Source organism: Ictalurus furcatus, chromosome 19 (genome assembly GCF_023375685.1).
Source record: "Ictalurus furcatus strain D&B chromosome 19, Billie_1.0, whole genome shotgun sequence".
Classification (NCBI taxonomy): Eukaryota; Metazoa; Chordata; class Actinopteri; order Siluriformes; family Ictaluridae; genus Ictalurus; species Ictalurus furcatus.
In genome coordinates this window covers 22,297,777-22,316,416 of record NC_071273.1, presented here as the reverse complement: position 1 = coordinate 22,316,416, position 18,640 = coordinate 22,297,777, and the positions used below count along the sequence as shown (strand labels likewise).

Below are 18,640 nucleotides of genomic sequence, written 5' to 3'. Positions count from 1 at the left end.
CACTTCCTTCATCTGCCCCCGTCATTCACAAATTAGGGGCCAAGCACCACACGTGCGTAGGCAGCTATAGTAATCGTTAGTGTTCCTGTTCTTCTTTTGCTCTTGAGTCTATGGAAGCCCATAGAAGCGTACATAGGAAAGTTATGAAAGGGGGGGGAGCAATCGCACCGAAGAGAAAATGTGAAATACAATATTCACACATTATTGCTTTTCAGAAAACTTACCACACTGAAAAGTAAAACCTTCACTGCGTTGGTCTGACATTACTTGATCACTTCAGTGAAGAACAGACAGCTGCTTTAGATGTGATTGTATTTCATCAGTATGCTGCAGTTGTACCATTCTGAAATGCAATCAATCGTCCAATCACAGCTCTAAGCCATACTTGTGGATGTGGTTGTACTCGGACAAGGGGATGAATTTTCCAGGACGTGTCACTATCCAAAATCCATTAAAAAAAAAACCCTACTTGTTTCATCATTTCTTTTGCACTGATTGTAGAACCCGTAATCAGGCTTTTCAGAATTACTACTAAAATATGATAAAAGTGTTAATACGATACCTGGGAAAATACCTACACCTCATAGCAGAACCTGTGGTCACCAGTGATTCTCAAAGTGGGGTCTGGGCTTACCCCAGGGTTAACTGAAGCATAGACAGGAAATTCCAATCCACCATTATACCAGTCACTTGGTTTAATCCAAACCTCAATAACTCAAACATATAGGCCTAAAATAATGTCAACTTGGGCTTAATGTGTTCTGCTGTTGGAAAATTAGTCCGAATATTATGAGCCTAATATTTATTTCTTTGTTGAGGGTTCTGTGAAATTTATTTTGCAATTAAAGGGGTCCCTGGTGCCAGAAAGTTTGAGAACCCCTGTCTTACACTATATAGAAGATTACTTTTTATGAAATGAAGAAGTGAAAAACAATCCATACCTCTGGTTTGTTTGTGTAGCATTCAGGATGAAACTTAGATTTTTAAAATGCAATACAGTGGTCACCGTATTAATGACCAGGTTAGTTAGTAAGAAGTGTGTGTGTGTGTGTGTGTGTGTGTGTGTTAGAGCAGGAAAAACTTGCTCTGAACTTGAACACCAGTGCTTAACACAGAACATTTATAAATCTATATCATTATGATGTTTTACATCATACACTATATGGCCAAAAGTATGTGGGTCAATGGTCAGGTGTAGTCCCATTCCAAACCCATGGGCATTAATATGGAGTTTGTCCCCCTCTGCTGTTATAATAACCTCCACTCTTCTGGGAAGGTTTCCCGCTAGATTGTGGAGTGTGGCTGTGGGGATTTGTGTCCATTCATCCACAAGAACATTATTGAGATCAATCACAGATGTTCCAGTTCATCCCAAAGGTGTTCAGTGGGGTCAGGACTCTGTGTTAGACACCAACCTTGGCAAGCCATGTCTTCACGGAGCTGACTTTGTGCACGGTTTGGGCCTCTTGGTTCAAGTGAAGGGAAACAGTAATGCTGTAGCATACAAAGATATAAAGATCTATACAGTTGTGTGCTTACAACTTTGTGGCAACAGTTTGTGGAAGAACCACATATGGGTGTGATGGTCAGGTGTCCACAAACCTTTGGCCATATAGTGTACGATATTGTGAAAATCAGCACTTTCCTGTAATTTGGGGTTTTTATTGTTACTCAGGAATAACACTGAAAAAAAAAAAAGGTATCTTTATATATATATATATATATATATATATATATATCTCTCACATCACACACACACTCATATATGCACACAAACACATATACACATACACACACACATATATATGGCAAATTTGTCTAATATATTATTATAAATGAAATATGAGATCATCCAGCTTGTTTTAGACGCTTGTACACATTTCAAGCTTTAAATTTGAATCTTTTATTGGCAGCCAATCTTTCTAGAAATGCTTAAAATTAGTTCCAACAGAACTAACAAGTCTATTTCAAGCTTGAAGTGAGTAAAATGTCTAGAAATAGATTTATAATTTAATTTTATAACAGGAAATGCTAGATGTATTTTAATATATTCACAATATTTTTACATGCGAAGATGCCATTTGTTGCACTGAACACGAACACACACACACACAGTGACAATATCTGAACGTGCAAAACAAGCTGGACCTTGTCTAAATGCTTACATTGCAAAGGGTCTTAGCACAATATGTGCATTTCCACTCATCAAAGCCAAACAGTGCATTTTATTTAAATGGCTTTCATTTATTAAATTTACAAATAATGTAACAAATTGTGTTTTATTGGAGAGCAGTTTTGTATGAAGCCTCAACATCCTACAGTGCAAACCATTTAAACAGTTAAATGCTGCCAATGATTCATGACATGTTTTTGTTTGGTTTTCATTTTATTCACCTTTTTTCTTCTTCTTCTTCTTTTTTTTTTTTTTAGACATTTTGCACAATGTTAAATAGTGTATGGAAAAGAAAAATCACCGAAGTCACTAAATGGCAGACACACAATCAAGAACTCGGATAGTAGTACAAAACAAAATAACTTAATGACAGGTCAGTAGCATTAAGTAAACACACTGTTCGGATGTATTTCTTTCCACAGGAGACAAAATGGAAGGGGAAAAAAAAAAAAGACACTCATTCCAATTAATGCAGGAGACTGTTGTGACGTTGTGGTGAATATCACTAGTGACCAAAGTAGCATGCAAGTTCTTTTTCCCAGAAAGACGAGCATGTTTATTATTATTATTATTATCTGAATGTGTCAGGTGGTGCAGTGAACTGCATTTCTACATATTGGCACTTTCCTAAGCGGCAATTTGTGACAGGTGGAAGGTGAAGGCGTAAACAGAATAATATTACGGTAGAAGTGTCTACGTTCCAAACGGAAACAAAAAAAGTGATGCTGGAGTAATAGCACGTGTGAATTCAGTAAATTCTCCTTACTACTGGAGTAAACCTGGGACATGGTCTCTACCCAGTGTATCCCATTATTACATATATTGCATATTCTGCACTGCAGCTACTAAATAATCACTTTTCTAACCGTAAACAAGGTGCTCGGTTTATGGAAATAAAATCAGAGCAAACTACAACTCATGAGAAATGTAGGAATGGCACTCGTATGCTAGTCGTTGAGGGTTTCATTCGAACACAGGATTAACGGAACTGGAAAATTTGGGATTTGATCTCAGCTTCAAAAAACCAAACCAAGCACTGCGTTCTAGATTTACAGATAAAGCACTGAGTACGAACCAAGCGGGAAGAAATAAAACAAACAAACAAATCGTTAAAACCTTTTGTTTTTAAATACTGAAAGTTCAATACAGCCACTCACAGAGAGTAAACGGTTTCTAATCTATTCTGTAGTTCTCTATTAATGGACTGTATTAATAACGTGGACTTTTCTGGTACCAGACGCAGACAGCTAAGCTTAAAGGCCATGGCGTGTAATCTAGCAGTTCCTATCAGTGATCAGTCGTGACGATGACTAGGTTCACTGCTCTATACCTTGTAGCTGCAACCCGCTCATGCCGCTCTACGGATTTCTAAAGCTGGCGTTTTTCTGCTCTATGTAAATTTCACAGATACGCGGCGACACGTCCACCGACTTCTACACAGAAGTTCTAACCTACACAAACACATTGTTCTACTTGTTTTTGGGTTTTTTTTTTTGTTTTTGCTGACCATGTGAGTGGCATCAAGTGATTGCTGCTAAAAGACCTTTTAAAATGCTACTGATCTGCATGAAAAGCACACGGTAGATATTTCTACAATAAACCGAGAACCGTATGAGATAAAGGGCAGCGCAAGTAGGAAAGCAGCGCCGTTTCAGACACTACAGCGCAGCAGAGGCAGTCTTGTGTTGGCGAGGTGCCACCTACACCTACGACACTTCACTTTCCTGGTCCTTCAACTGAACTGAACTTTCATTTTGATTAACCACAAGTCGCCTGTTACATCTACGACAATACGGGGCCTCGCTGCTGAAACACAGATGCAGACAATCCCAAAATTGAAAGTGGTTACAAACCTGTGGGACTAGTATTCTTTATTACTGACTCTCAGAATCCTCTCAATATACTGACTTCACTCAACTTACTCACCTCATCTGGACACTTCCGATTCACAGCCGACACAAGACTACCGCACTTCCCGACTCGAATGGCTCGTCTACGCCAAAAAAACAAGCTTTAATATGGGACAGCTCAGTATACAACTCGGTGTAGCTCTTCTTTAACTGATCGCTGACCGTGTGCTTGCTTACCTCCTGGAGAACCCTGCGTTCAGACCAGCAGCGACATTTCACCTTGAAGTCACTGTTCACCTATGCACTTCGCTATCTGGAGTTAACGCTGGTCGCCATGGTTTCCTTGGTAGCTCCTGGATAAACTACACAGCGAGATGCAGAACGTAGGCTAGACCACAAACTACAAATGGTTTGAGTAGATGCCGTCCAGCTGGAAAAACCAGCGGCATTCTTTATAGGTGTATTAAACTCTTAAAGCCTGTAGCATCAACGCATGAATATCTGAAACCAAAACAAACAAAAAAAAACCCCAAACCCTGATGTTTAACAGTTTGGGCATACCACTGTCCATCATTCCCACTGTTACTCATCACATCGATTCTCAGTTGCATAAAAGTCGCTCCTCTTCTGACGCTCTAAAGGACCAACAATGGTTCAATATTAATACCATGTCGTGTTGCATCGCTGCCAGAGTTAACAAAGGGTTGCTCTTTGATATTAACTGTCTATCTGCTGTCCCAAAGAGAATTGTGTAGCTTACAGAATTTACAAACTATTATGGCAGGTTTACATGCTATATGCAAGGGTCCTTGAAAGGGGGTGCGATTGATCTGAGAACACTGGCAAGCAGGCTAAAGGGCAGGAAATTGGAGACAGGCTGTCCACCAGACTAGTGCCCAGGCCAAAATCTTATCATTGACCTTTTGTGCTAGACAACACTTTAAAGAGTTCATAAACCCCCCCCCCTCCCACCACCCCTTCTAAGAGTAATAAGCTAGAACTATACATCACCAGATCATTTTGGTCTTAACCAGATGTAAAAAAAAAAAAAAACCAAAAGAAAGAAATGGCACCAAACTCAGAGTCTCTACCCTAAAGGATATTAGAACAGCCTGTTAATCGCCATAACTGTCACGCAAACAACCGACTAGGCACCTACACACCTACCTCTGCTGCCACAAAATTAAATTACAAGGCAAAAACAAAACAAAACAAAACAAAAAAAAAAAGGAAAGAAAGAATGCAAGGCACTAGAAACTCCAGTACCCTCTGGGCACTGGGGAGGAGGGAAAAACGGACCGGTTATTCAAGTACGTTAATCGAAACAGTTTTACATTCACATTTATCTAATACAAAGAAAGAAGTACAAAGCAGGGGAAAAAGGGTTAAAGTGTCTCCAATAAGTTCTGTAATAAGGTAATAGCTAGCCTTACATTACCTTTTACCGAATAGCAATAAACTCTCCTCGTTTCCACCCTTTTTCTACCATTGCTTTAAACTTATGTTGTCCAACAACATTAATAATAAATCACAGTGTTTCAACATCAATAACTGATGGATAAATACAGGTCCGTACAGAACACAACTTTTCTCATTTAAACATACAGTTCAAAAAATTCAACCTGTCGTAAAGAGGTCCCCTAATGCGCTCAGGATTATAAAAGCTGTAACAATGCTAAGAGATAGTAGATTTAAAGCTTCACCAGCCTGCAGTATGCGTGAACAAGCCACACAGGCACCCCATCCTCGCTCAGGGTAAATAAATCTCCACCTCACCTCCAGCCTCTCTGGTCGCTCTTTCCAAAACTGAATTAATAGCGCAGGGCTAGTTTTTGACTTTAAAGGGGGGGGAAGAAAAAAAAAAAAGTTGGGTTGGGTAATTGTATAAATCTTTATTCTTAGTTAAATAAATTTTTTAGGGTAAAATAAAACTCCCAAGACGAGAGGTGGAGGTGGACGGTAAGCATGACGGTGTACTACAAAGCAAGCTGGGAGTTTTTATAGTTATCGTAGCTCTGTAGTCCAAACTCTCAGGGGTGGCTGAATGGCCTCTGACCACGTGAAAATCCACACAACTTTAAAATGATACCCCAATTTACGTATATATATATAATAATAAAAAAAAAAGAAAAAAAAAAAAAAAAAAAAAAAAAAAAGAAGAGAAGCTGTACATGAATACTCGTTTTCTCTACTAAAGGCCACTTCCTGTGTTTTTAAAATGGGCTTTTGATTTAATTTCTAGAATTATTGCATTATATAGCATTAGAGCAGATACCAGGATGCCGGAAAGTTTGTAATGGAGAGACGGGGCGCATCCATCTCGTTTCCCCCTCTTCCGTCACTGGTACCTGGGACCTCAACTGACTAAAAGTGTGTGAAATAAAGTGAAGCAGTCAGGGAAAGCTTAGCAAGCTAGTCCTCAGGCTACATCGCGATACACGTTCGTGAGATTTTCAAACAAGAAGAAAAAATGGTCACCATCCTCTTTGGCTGCTTTAACATTGCTCCCATTGTGGTTGTTATTTTTTTTTTTAATCTTTCCTTTGCGCCGGTGTGCATTCACCTCACGGCATGTAAACCAGAGCGCAGGAGTGATTCATCCACACAAGGTGTGTATGTGTGTATGTGTGCACAAACCCTGGCTTATCTCCGTCACATTTTCCAAACACACATGTCTAAGCTCACAACAACCTCACCACCAGTTCATCTCTCTCTCTCTCTCTCTCTCTCTCTCTCTCTCTCTCTCTCTCTCTCTCTCGTGGCCTAGCACAGGCTAGACCCAACCTTATGTGGTCCTTAAATTAGGCCCTCCTGGGTTGCTGACTGATTTCTGCAGCGTGTTGATGTGGAAGGCCGCGCCCGGGGCTGTGGGAAACTGGCCCAGGGCCTGAGCGTGTGTGGCTGAGACACTGGCCCATGGGCCGTTGTAAGATGCAGAGGGGTAGCCGTACTGAGGCGCAGGGCACAGTGAGCCTTTCCGTGCCCCCAGAGAGGTAGCAGGAGGGTTGGGCATGGATGAAGCCACGCTGGGACACAACTGACCCGGAGCGGAGTACTTGCGGGCCATGCTTCCAGAAGGAATCATCTGAGGAGACACAAGAAATAAGATTTAGTATATATCAAGAATGATATAAATTATATAGTGTTTTAAAGAACATAGTGCCAAAAAGAGTCAAAACAATGTAGGTGTGGATATTAAGAGCCAAAGCCTCTGACCTGTCAGCCGTCTCAGTCATCTTACATACTTCTCTACCCAGTCTTTAGATCCTCTCAGTTTTAGAGGGGGGAGGGGACGACAGAATTTTTCTGTTCATTCTGCGGTATGTTTAGAATATTTTGGTGTCTCTTGCTGTAAGATACACTGACATTTCTTTCGTAACTTACTAAAATGCTTACTTTTCAGTAGATCACTTGTAAATGGTAGATATGTTTATATGTCTTTTCAATCAGAAACCATGGGGATACAAATTTTTGCACGCTACTGTATTTATATTTTTATGCTGGCGCTGACTTCTTTGTCTTTTCTGGGAATTTTCAGGCATTACATTCATTCATACTCAGACACTGCGGTCTGGTCCCAGCTCAAGTCGAGCACATATAAAGCTCCTCATGAGTCTACGAGATTAGGGAAAAAAAACCCATCCAAATCGTCACCGCAGCGATCGTCTCCTGGATGAAAAAGAGAATCACGGCTCTCCGTGCAGTATCGTACCTCATAGCTGTGGCTCTGAGACGGGGTCTGCTGCTGGGGTTTCGAGCCCCTCTTGCCCTGCGACAGGTTCATGGCGTCTCTGGCCCAGTTGTCCACCAGCTTGTGCAAGTCGTCGGTGAACGTGCCCTTCCGGCTCTGGGACGCAATGGAAGGAGGCTGCGTTTGGTTCTGCCCCTGCCCCGGTCCGCCCACTGTGTTTGTGCTGTTCGTCCCTGTAGCGAAGAGACAGGCAGACAGAGCGAGAGAGAGGGCTTTAGGTGCATCTTATTATAAACATGCTTAACAGATACAATCCAAGCACACAGAGCATATCGAGGTGTTCATGTATATTCTCGTATACATCACGCTAAGTGTGTAGGGGAACAGTGACTGTGGTGAAAAGCCCTAATCAGCACCTGGAGGTCCGCTCTGAGGCTAAAGGGGTAATTTTATCTCTCTGAATCCAGCCTGAAAAACAGGGGTACGGTGAAAGAGTTAAGACATCATTGAAAGCACATACACGGTGCTCCAGTCTCATCTCATCTCTGTTAGGATTCAATCTCACGCTCTGGCTTGCTGCAGTGAGCTACAGCGGCGTTAGAGGGAGCCATGGAGCAATGGAAATGGAGATTACTGTGCAGTCTAAGTTCCACTGCTGTAACCTTAAATGAACTGCGATGACTCAAACTTAAAGTGCATCCCGGCAGTTATTACGGGCTGTGTTTCATTTTTTTCTTTTTTTGAGGGGGGTGGGGGTGGGGGAGAGGGCATGGTTTTCCTCTGACAAGTCTGTTTATTCACATAACTGCAGCTAGTCTGAATTAGTAGTGAAAATTAATAATTAAAAAGATTGCTGCTAGTAAAGACGTTTAATCCTGAGCAGAACAAAACCTACTTCTTGCCTCATATGACCAAACTCTAAGAAAAGTCAATTTCTTGCTTAAAAAGAAAAGAAAAAAAAAGGATCCATGCACGGTTTACATTTAACTATGTATTAACTACATCACCTTGGCTCCTACGGACATGTCTGAGGATAACTGATGTATGCAAGCTGACTTTTGTGCTATTACTCATGTTCATGTCTCATGTGTATGAGGAAAAACAAAGAGCGGCAAACGTGTACAGCAAAAGAATTCAAAACGAACACGTATAAATGATCCGGATGAAAGCCTGGTGAACGGCACGCTTTCGGGCTTGTCGGGAACGAAATGGAGAAACGCTATATTTTTCCCGATGATGTCAGAAGAGGATCGGCCTCTGATGCAGAACAAAAAGCCTCCGATAAAGCAGCAGCAAAGAAAGAAGAGAGAACAACGGACACACGGAACCAAGAACAAAGCCTGAAGCAAAGCAATTCACGGGAGGAAAACACTAGAAGGAAGTTGCAGACACGGCTCGAGTTCAGCATTTAACTGGATGACGTCCATTCATTTTGCTTTGATGAGACGTTTCAGAGCCATGTGCGGTTTATGGAAGGTTTTATACGCTTCAAAGCAGGCGGGCTGTTTAACTCACAATACCATGTTAGTTCCTTAACCAAAGTCAGGCCAGCACGTATTAAAGCACGTTAATCTGGGGGTGTATTATACTGTAGCTCTCACGGGTGAGGATAAAGTGAATGAGCAAAGGGAAGAAAGGCTACAAGTAACAACTAGGTGGGTTATTTATTATTGTTTGTTTGTTTTTGTTTTTTTAAATACACTAAACATCAATCAACTAATACTAAAACTGCTGCTGAAATCTTAACTAGGCTTAGTTAAATAAGAGGTGATATAACATTATTAATATTTCTACAACAGCGTTAAAGGTTTCATTCTGATTGGTCAGGAGGTCTTAACCGATTTTTTTCAGCACTGTTATTTCACAGACGTTCCACAATATTAAATGTAACTGCAACTGGATAAAAAAAAATAAAAAAAACCATCATGAAATATAGAATTTGTAATCGTTGGCAAACTGCTGTTGAATAAGAGGAATAAAACACCTCACACCACAAAGTTGTTGATTATTTTCCTCTGACAGCACACCACCATGATTTTTAATGATCATGCTCATGATAACTTTTTCTTTACTTTTTTTTTTTTTTTTTTTAAATAAGACACCCAAATCTATCAAAAGGTCTCGGTATTCCATACTTTATTTGCGACTATATTTCAAACCTGTGGTCTGAATCGTTGAGAGAGGGGTTTATCTGCATTTCAACCCCTGATTTGTTCAATTCTGGCTGGTCACTTTCCAAATAAAAGTAAATATCCACTGACTGTCTCTCCAACTGAAAGATTTCCCATATTCGCACGGAACAAATCATTTTCAACGTGTCGAAACTGATTCCAAAACTTTAGGACTCTTCGTTTTTCAATGCCTGCGCTCATTCATTGTGGGACCTTCGATGTGAACCGAAGGCAGGATGGTGAACTGATAACTTGAAACGATTTATTTATTATCGTTTGCCACTGGGGTGAAAAAAGAAAAAAAAAAAAAAAAAAATAGTTGAACTACTTATAAGCTAACCGATCCAAATAGATTTGCTTCTTGTGGCCTGAAGAATTGATGTTTTGCGTGCCACAGTGTGCTTCATGATATTGTTATTAGCAAATGTGATGGATTTATCCCTAAGAAAGAAAGAAAGCAAGCCAAGTACATAAGGGTTAGTGCGGGGAATGCGAGGCTTTCGATTGGCTTGGATGCAATCTGACGAGAGCTCAGGCGAGTCCATTTGGAGTGTATTCACTTGCCTGCTATGGTAATGAACAGTGCTAGGAACAGGAATGCCTCTCGGTGAAGCGTGTGCTCGATGTTCTGAGTGTTTGTGCAAGAAAAGGGTTAGGGCACTGGCTCAAATTGAGTGGAAAATACGGTATTAATCTTGACATGCCACATTTACAGCACATGAATGGATCATCAGGACAGAGAAATGCTCAAGTCAGGAATGAGTGCTAAGCAGTGCTCGGCGTGTCATGCTCAAACAAGCCACACACACACACACACACATATATACACATATACAAACACAAAGAACAGAACAACAGGAAGTGAAGGAATGAGGGAGGAGGAAAAGGAGGACAGGAAGAGTAGGGGACGTAAAAAAAGGAGAGAGAGAGATAATTACTACAGAGTTGGTTGCAGGGGCACACTTTTTTCACCATCTTCCCTGAAGCATGGAGAGAAGCACGGGATTGAAGAGAGTCAGTATTAAAGTCACTCCACTTCCAACACAATGCATTACAGGGAGAGCATCTTTACCTGCTATGCTAAAGCTAACTCGCGCCTCTACGCCTGATACAGCAACACTGTGCGCTAAAATTTTTAAACGGAAAGAGAAAATAGAGCAAAGGAGCTAACCTTCAGCATGACTTTCTCTCAGTTTAATCAATAAATGGGAGACATGTGCACTTGCTGTGATAGAGCTGAAGACCAAGGCTCTGAAGCGCTGCATATAGACTTTAATACACGACACAAAAGTTTGTGTACCCTAACTTTGAAATTATGCCACCAAAAAGACATTTAATACAATTTAGGCTTTCCTTCATCATCAAAAATAAAGGATTACTAAACAAATATAACTACTCTACTCTTTAATGCGTTCTCCAGTTCATGCTTTTCAACTCATTTCTATCTTAGGTCTTGGTTTTCCCACCATAGACTCTCATCAACATTCCATGCCTTAAAACACTAAGCACATTTACTTCAAGTCATTATGTGGCACATTCTAATAAATAACTTATTTTCAAAAATATACAATATAAAATAAAATAAAAAGGTACATTTAAAAAAAAAAAAAAAGTTATTCCTTCATGCAGAAAAGAAAGGGTGTGTGTGTGTGTGTGCAAATTTTTGCACTTGACTTATGTAAAAGTGCATCGTAGTGCAATGAACCAAACACAGGACACATTTAACAGTATGCAAGAATTATTTAAAAAAAATAATCCTAGGCTTATTGTAAACAATTTACGTTTAAAAAGGCATAAAGATTTCAAAATGAATCTGTGGTTTGGTTTCGAGTGTCAGTAAAAGAAGTTAAATAATCAGTAAAAAAATAAAAAAGGTTAAGGCACAAATGTATTAAACAGATATTGTAAAGGTTAAAGTCTTTAGTATTCGAGCGAGGTGTAATGCATTAAGATGGTTGAGCGGTTAAAATAAACCCAAAGGATTGTGTTTTGTATTTAAGGGTAAGAGCGTAAAAGAACGTAGGATCACGGATGATTCTGGTGATGATTATGGAGACATCTCGTTACTGAAAACTCACCACTACAAGTAACTAATCTCAACAATACGATGCAAGGATCTTTCAATCGTCTATATAAAAAAAATATATATATTGTTCTTCCCCGTTGACCCAAACAGATCAGAAATTAAATTAAATTCCGTCATTAAAAGTAGCCTGAACCGTATGGAGGCTTAATGCTACTCCATGCGAGTACAGTGACGCACGAGAATTCAATTATAATGTCAGTTTAGTGCTTGAAACATTTTAGTGGTGAATCTGGATCATTTTGAGATGATGGAGCGTTCCAGAAAGTGTTCCCAAAACAAGAATCACGTGAGAGTGTAGGAAAAGAGACAAAGGAAAAGCGTTACACACAAAGAGCCAAGCACGGCGTACTCAGAAAACGGGTCCTTCTGCCACCTGGTTTGAAGGTCACTCTCTCCGACCCACAGCTGAACTTTACACAGCCTGTGGCACAAAAAGAAGGAAGAGAGAGAGAGAGAGAGAGAGAGAGAAAAAGTACAAGGTACAGAAAAGGAGAGGAAGAAGGAGACATACAAATACATAGTAGGAATGGAAAACAAGGTCATGAGTTCCAGAGAGACAGAGAGAGAAAGAGAGAGAGAGAGAGCGAGAGAGTAGGAGAGAAAGACAGAAAGTAGCCATGGCTCAAAAGATTGGTGAGCATGGAGCTTCACTGCTCAGTGAAGGGGGCAAGCAGAAGCACATCTAACCCTAACATCTACGCCAAAGCATGCGCTGAGGAGCTTCAGAAACAGGAAGCTACATCACCTCGTACAAAGTGCTACAAAGACCTTAATATATGATAAAAAGGCAGAGATTCTAACACAAATATACAACTTTTAGCGAAATTATATAATTAACCCTTAAAGACCTAGATCGATTTCGGGGAAGTCTGACTCTCCTGTATTTTTTCTGGTTTCTCCAACCCTATATAAGTGCCATATATCATTTTAAACAGAAGAACTTTATTTTTTTAAGTTCCAATTTTATTTTATTTTTTTTTGTCTGAGAATGGATGAATTTATCCAGAATTTTGAGAAAAACGCCAGAAACAATTTGGTGGGTTTTTTTTGTTGTTGTTTTTTTTGTTTTTTTACAGTGAACTCTAACATAACCCCCTGAAGTTTGGATTTTTTTCTTGAGAAAGTTATACCTGGACGTTTTAGACTTCCAAATGAAATTTTTTCTTCATCTAACATTCCCTTAGCAAGTTATAGCCATTTATTACAATATTACTCTAAATGAAAAAAAAGGTATTTTATTTACTGACGATGTAGATGTGTCTTTCAAATGAGGAATCCCCCCCCCCCCATGTTGATTGGTGGAGTAGATGACAGTTTGAACCAATCTGGGCATGAGGAGGGAGGGACTAAGCAGCAACTGTTTGGCCCAGGAACAAACTGCGTGGGTTTCCTTGACGAATCAACGCTGCAGAACGTGATCGCGTAACCATGACGTATCCATATTCGCTACGGAGCATCCGAACGTCCAGCCGAGACAAAGCTGGGAATCTCCACTTTACGGGACTTTTTAAAGCATACAGATTGGATCAGCGGTTCAAAAGCTATTAACCATTTTAGAACAACGGTTATTTTTAGTTTGAAGGTTTTCGAGCATTAAGCAGTGTTTCCATGCTCTGACACAGAAATGCTGCTACTTTCATACAAGGAATTCAACTAATACTACCGTGCTGTTGAATTCTCGATTCTGATTGGTCAGAAGGTGCTGATTTAATTTTCTAGAACAGTAGCTCTGACAGTAGTGCAGCTCGCCAATGACCGGTTGTGTTATCGTTTCTATAGTAACGGTTCGTTCACAGGGACGTGTACGGTGGACGCTTCACGTCGTCGACGGGTGGAACTCTTGACACAGCCAAGTTTTCTTTAAGGAGACGTTTATTGAATATTTATGGAAGGAGTCTGCAGGGTCATTCCTATAGGATTAATATAATCAGCCTCATGCATCACATCACCTCGTCATTAACTACTTTCCTACAACAGCATACACGTTATTCTTTAAATAACGTCGAAGAAAAGGCTGTCGAACATGGATTTACTCTCGAATTTTAAGCAAAGCAAAACTATGCTAAACAAATGACTCTTATTTTAGTCAAAACTTTCTGTAATGATCTCTAGAACTTTGGCTGCAAATCTTTACAGCTTTTAAAATAAACAACAACATATAGATAAATCTGCAAAAATAGCAAAATCTGCTCATTATGTTGGAATGAAAGGCCTGTGGCACAGCATAAGAGTTAGAAGCGGGGGTACGTGTGCAATTTGTTTGGGTGAGTATGTTACCATGCGTGGGCAGACAGAGGCTGGGGGCGGACAGCGTGGCATCACTGGTGTAGGCCGAGTATAGGTTCTCGCTGGAGGGTGAGGGCTTGAAAGCCTGGAGCAGGGGGTTGCTTCCTGTCTCTCCCAACCCACTGGGGGCGTGAAAGGACTGCTGGGTCGGGTACACCAAGGGAGCGCTTTGAGTGGATAAAGTGGTGCTCCCTAACACACACACACACACACACACACATGCAGAACACATGATCAGCACCCACTTTGTGTTTTCTGGTGTAGAAGACAGTAGAAGAAAAGCGTACCAGGCTGGACCGGGCTCTTACTGCCCTGAGAACTTGTGCGGCTCGACTTGCTGCTTTTGCTCTTGGTGGGTCGGCGCCTGCGGCCAGCCAGATTCACTGCGGGTGGGTTTATGATGGCGGGAGGGACTTTGCCAACACGGGCGAAAAGGGCATCGATCTCCTCTTTCTGACGAGCGTACAGCGCCTGACTCTCCATCAGGTGCCTACCAACACAATAAGAACTACATGGAACATCTCAGACCTCAGCAAGAGAATCACTTATTACACAGAGAGTTGGACTGAACACCATAATAATAATAATAATAATAATAATAATAATAATAATAATAATAATAATAATCTCTCAATACAATAGTGTAAACTTTTCTGAGATGTATAGTGCGTATTGTCTCAGTTCAGGTAAATAAAAGGTAAAGAAAATGAAGAAATACAATATAGGGAATAAAAAAACAAAAGTAATCTCTTACTGTGTTAATCATATGATTATTAAATTTAGGATTTGGAGTAGTGCCATCTACTAAATATGTATGTTCATTAAAAAAATAATTAAGAAAATGCTAATAAGCTTAAACTCCAAGACCAGGTAACTAGCGTCACTGTATTGCTGCGACATTGTCAGCAAAAACCTCAACAAAACTGAACACTGTGACGTATATTGTATATTGAAAACATACGTCTTTAAGTAATGTGTTTTTTCATGAGCGGTAAAACGGAGAGAGAAACGTACTTCTCACGTAGCTTGTCGATTTCCCGTTTGAAGTCCTCGTCTTCGAACTCGGAGTCGTTATCGCTGCTGAAGTAGGAGTTAAAGGAGTTGTTCGTGCTCATCTGACTCTTGCCCTCAGGACTGAGTGCAGGGCCGTTGCCCATAGCTGGAGGACTCTGGGGTGGTGGTTCTGGAGACTCTGCATCCCCGGGTATGAGAGTTACTGGCTTGTCAGCGGCTCGACTCACAGAGAAACGGCCCACTGTGGTTTCACTCTTGGTGGTGACCTGGAAGCGGCCGATTGTAGTTGGCTCGCCGGGGGGCGCAGGGGGCAAACCGTCCACCACATCGCCCCCTGACTCACGCAGAGGAGGAGAGGCCCTGTGCAGTGTGTTCTCAGGACTGGAGAGATTCGAGGACGAGGACGAGGTGGATGAAGAGGTTGTAGAGGAAGATGAGTCACCGAAGGTTGTGGGAGGCTGCAGGGAAGAGTCATCAGCTGCTAAAGACACCTGTAAGACACGGAGCGAGAAAGAGAACGAGAACAGAAAGAAACCATGAGTCAGAGTATTGTGAAGAATCAAGCGGTGTGATAATTCCCTATAGAATATTAAAAATGAAAAGGATTTTTTTGTTAAATAGTGCTGTGAACTTTAAATACGAGATTATAAAACCATGAACAGGAGGGCTGTAGCAATCTCACCTGAAATCGGCCCAGCTTGAAACCTCCAGGTGCAGGCACAGCCCCTGGCTCTCCTTCAAGCGAAAATGGAACTGAAAGAGACATTTATGAGACATTATATAAAGAGTTAAATAACTATTACAAGTTGGATAATAGAAGAGTCACACCCTGGTCAAGTATATGGCTAAATCTTTGCTAAACTGTTTAAGAGTTCACCATCACACATCATTTAACTTTATTTTCCCGAAAGTCATATTTTGGAGTTGAGTAAAAGAGGCAGCACACACCTGGCTGCCCTCCAGCAGGTATCCCGGTAAGAGAGGACTGCAGAAGAAAGAGAGAAAGGATGAGAATGATGTCATACATCATTACACGTCATGCGCACAAAGCACGGAGTTCACTGCCGAGTCAGAAGCAAAGCTTCAGCTGAGCCCATGCTGGTCTTCAACATCATGAACATACATATTCATGATTCTCTAGAGATTAAGTATGCGCATATATAAGCCATGTTAATGCACGTTAGTGTGTGCCGTGCACCTGGTATGCGACGCTGCTAACAGACACCGTCTCAGGGCTCAGAGCTCGTCTCAGCTGGGCATCCAGGTCCTCCAGTGGCTGCTGGGACTGAGGAACAACCCGGTTAACTCATTAGTCATGTCCGTTTAGTCTCGTCATACAAAAACACAAACACATCATGACAAAAAGCAGCTTAATCACGTTCTGCGAAAAAAAACAGGGCTTTAATGCAGGACTCGAGACTGCTGAGCTTTTTTGGACAGAGACACATTGTTCTGAATCGAACAACAAAGTCCTTTTTCATCTCATTTTACACTTCATCTGAAATGCTCTTTATAATTAAATGCTCTTTGTAAGTGCTCAATTTGTACCAAGTGGCTTTGAGCCAGAGAACTTCACACAGCTTCTTTCAGAAGCAAGTGATCACATGTAAGTGTGGTGAAGATTTAAGAAAAAAAAGAAAAAGAAAAAAAAGAAGTCTTTTATATGCACGATTTACATCTTAGGGATATGAGCGGATAAAGGGCTTTCTTTAAGACTGCACATTTCATATTACTAAGCGCAGTACAATTAACTAAATATCCAAAGAAAAACCCTATGTAAAACAATTCCCTCCCACTGTTTCCTAAAGTCCTGAGAGAGAGAGAGAGAGAGAGAGAGAGAGAGTGAGTTAATAAGAATCACAGGCTTAATGAGGTTCACAGAAATATGATGCCATGCAAAATTGATATTAATCCGATTAGCAAGCTCTTCGCATGCCTCACTTGTTTTTCAGGACAGTGGAAGAGAGAAGATGTGTAGAGAGAGAGAGAGAGAGAGAGAGAGAGAGAGAGCGAGAGAGAGAGAGAGAGAAAGGCAGGAAAGAGTGAGCCGAGTTTAAGATGGTGAGGAAAGAACAAGACTAAACAAGAGAAGCGAAGCACTGATAGAAAAGGGAAGAATAATGCACCTGAGTTAGACAAGGTCCCGGGAAGAGAGGTGGGTGTTCTGTGGGTGGCGTGCCGGCCTGCTCGGAGCCGACAGGCAACACCTAACGAGATGAAGATGAAGATCAAACCACAGCATTTGGTACAGAGTGCTACCAGAAAAGGCTACTGTGCCACCTCCAGGCCACATGCAGCTTACAAGAGGAACAAGAGCCACCCTTAAACTTGCAAGACAGTATGGAGTCATTATTATTACATATAATTCCACTAAAAACCGTCTGGTACTTGGGTTTTATTACTGTGAGGTATTATGTCCCGAAACATTTGGATCCCCTCAGCACAGATTTATTTTTTTAATATAATCCAACTGTTCAGTGATTCGGCTCTTTGTTTACATGTTAAATGTGCGCAATAATATTTCCCCTGTTTATTGGGAGGCTATTATTCCCGATCTTTCCACTCACAGAGCAGTTCGTGTTATTTATTTATAAGCTTATTTGTTTTTGAGTTATTTGGAGCACGGTTTGGATTAATAAAGGACAGAGGGAGTATTTAATATCATACCACAGCGCTGTTGAACGCTCGATTCAGAGGGTATTGATACATTTTCTAGAACGACATCAGATCTGACGTTTAGTATCACCTTCAGCACGGACGTAGGGTGCATGCGCCACATAAACGGATTTTTTAAAAAGCATGTAATATATATCACATGCGAGTATATATTTATTCAGCATTAACGGAAGGAGTCTCTGGTGTCGGTAACAGTCAGAGTTAAACCTGTAAAGTTTTCACGTTCTGAGTGGGGGAAAAACACGTGAGGCTCGTGACGGTTTATATCTACTATAACGTAAGTGATAACAGGAACTAACTTGTTTTGCGGATGTTCCAAAAGATTGTGTGCAATATAAACTGATAAAAATATGATGTGCATCATTCTTTAATAAATAATCACTGTGGCACAAGAGGAATAAAACACATCAGGATGTGCTGCTATTGGAAAATAACCGACATGGCGGTATTACTTTCCGATAACAGCGCATCCCTAAAATGGTTCGTTCCCCCACATCATAAAATCACATGCATTAGATCTTTGTGTAGAAGCCAAGGTTGTGTGTGGTGTTAAATAGCAGAATAATCATTCCATAGGGTGTTAGTGGTTCTACAGAATGAGGTTTCTGATAGAGAAAGGAAATGAATGTTCGTCTCAGCTGACGTTATAAAATTTTGATGTTCGGTTCGAACACCCACATCTGGACACGATGG

The 18,640-nt window shown here is 40.8% G+C and overlaps 1 protein-coding gene across 6 annotated transcripts in view; it reads right to left on the bottom strand.

The window, feature by feature from the left end:
* Positions 1-1,740: 1,740 nt before the first annotated feature.
* wnk1b (WNK lysine deficient protein kinase 1b) overlaps positions 1,741-18,640 on the bottom strand; it is a 96,849-nt gene continuing 79,949 nt past the window's right edge. For 5 of the 6 annotated variants that reach the window (XM_053650752.1, XM_053650753.1, XM_053650754.1 and 2 more), the window contains 9 exons: positions 17,398-17,478; positions 16,470-16,556; positions 16,220-16,256; positions 15,954-16,024; positions 15,272-15,762; positions 14,545-14,747; positions 14,249-14,449; positions 7,736-7,947; positions 1,741-7,108 (listed from right to left, as the gene is read on the bottom strand). In XM_053650752.1, coding sequence (XP_053506727.1) covers positions 6,809-7,108; positions 7,736-7,947; positions 14,249-14,449; positions 14,545-14,747; positions 15,272-15,762; positions 15,954-16,024; positions 16,220-16,256; positions 16,470-16,556; positions 17,398-17,478 — 1,683 coding nt within the window. In that variant the 3' untranslated portion in view covers positions 1,741-6,808. The remainder of the gene's footprint in view (positions 7,109-7,735; positions 7,948-14,248; positions 14,450-14,544; positions 14,748-15,271; positions 15,763-15,953; positions 16,025-16,219; positions 16,257-16,469; positions 16,557-17,397; positions 17,479-18,640) is intronic. The other variant, XM_053650756.1, reaches the window with a different exon arrangement.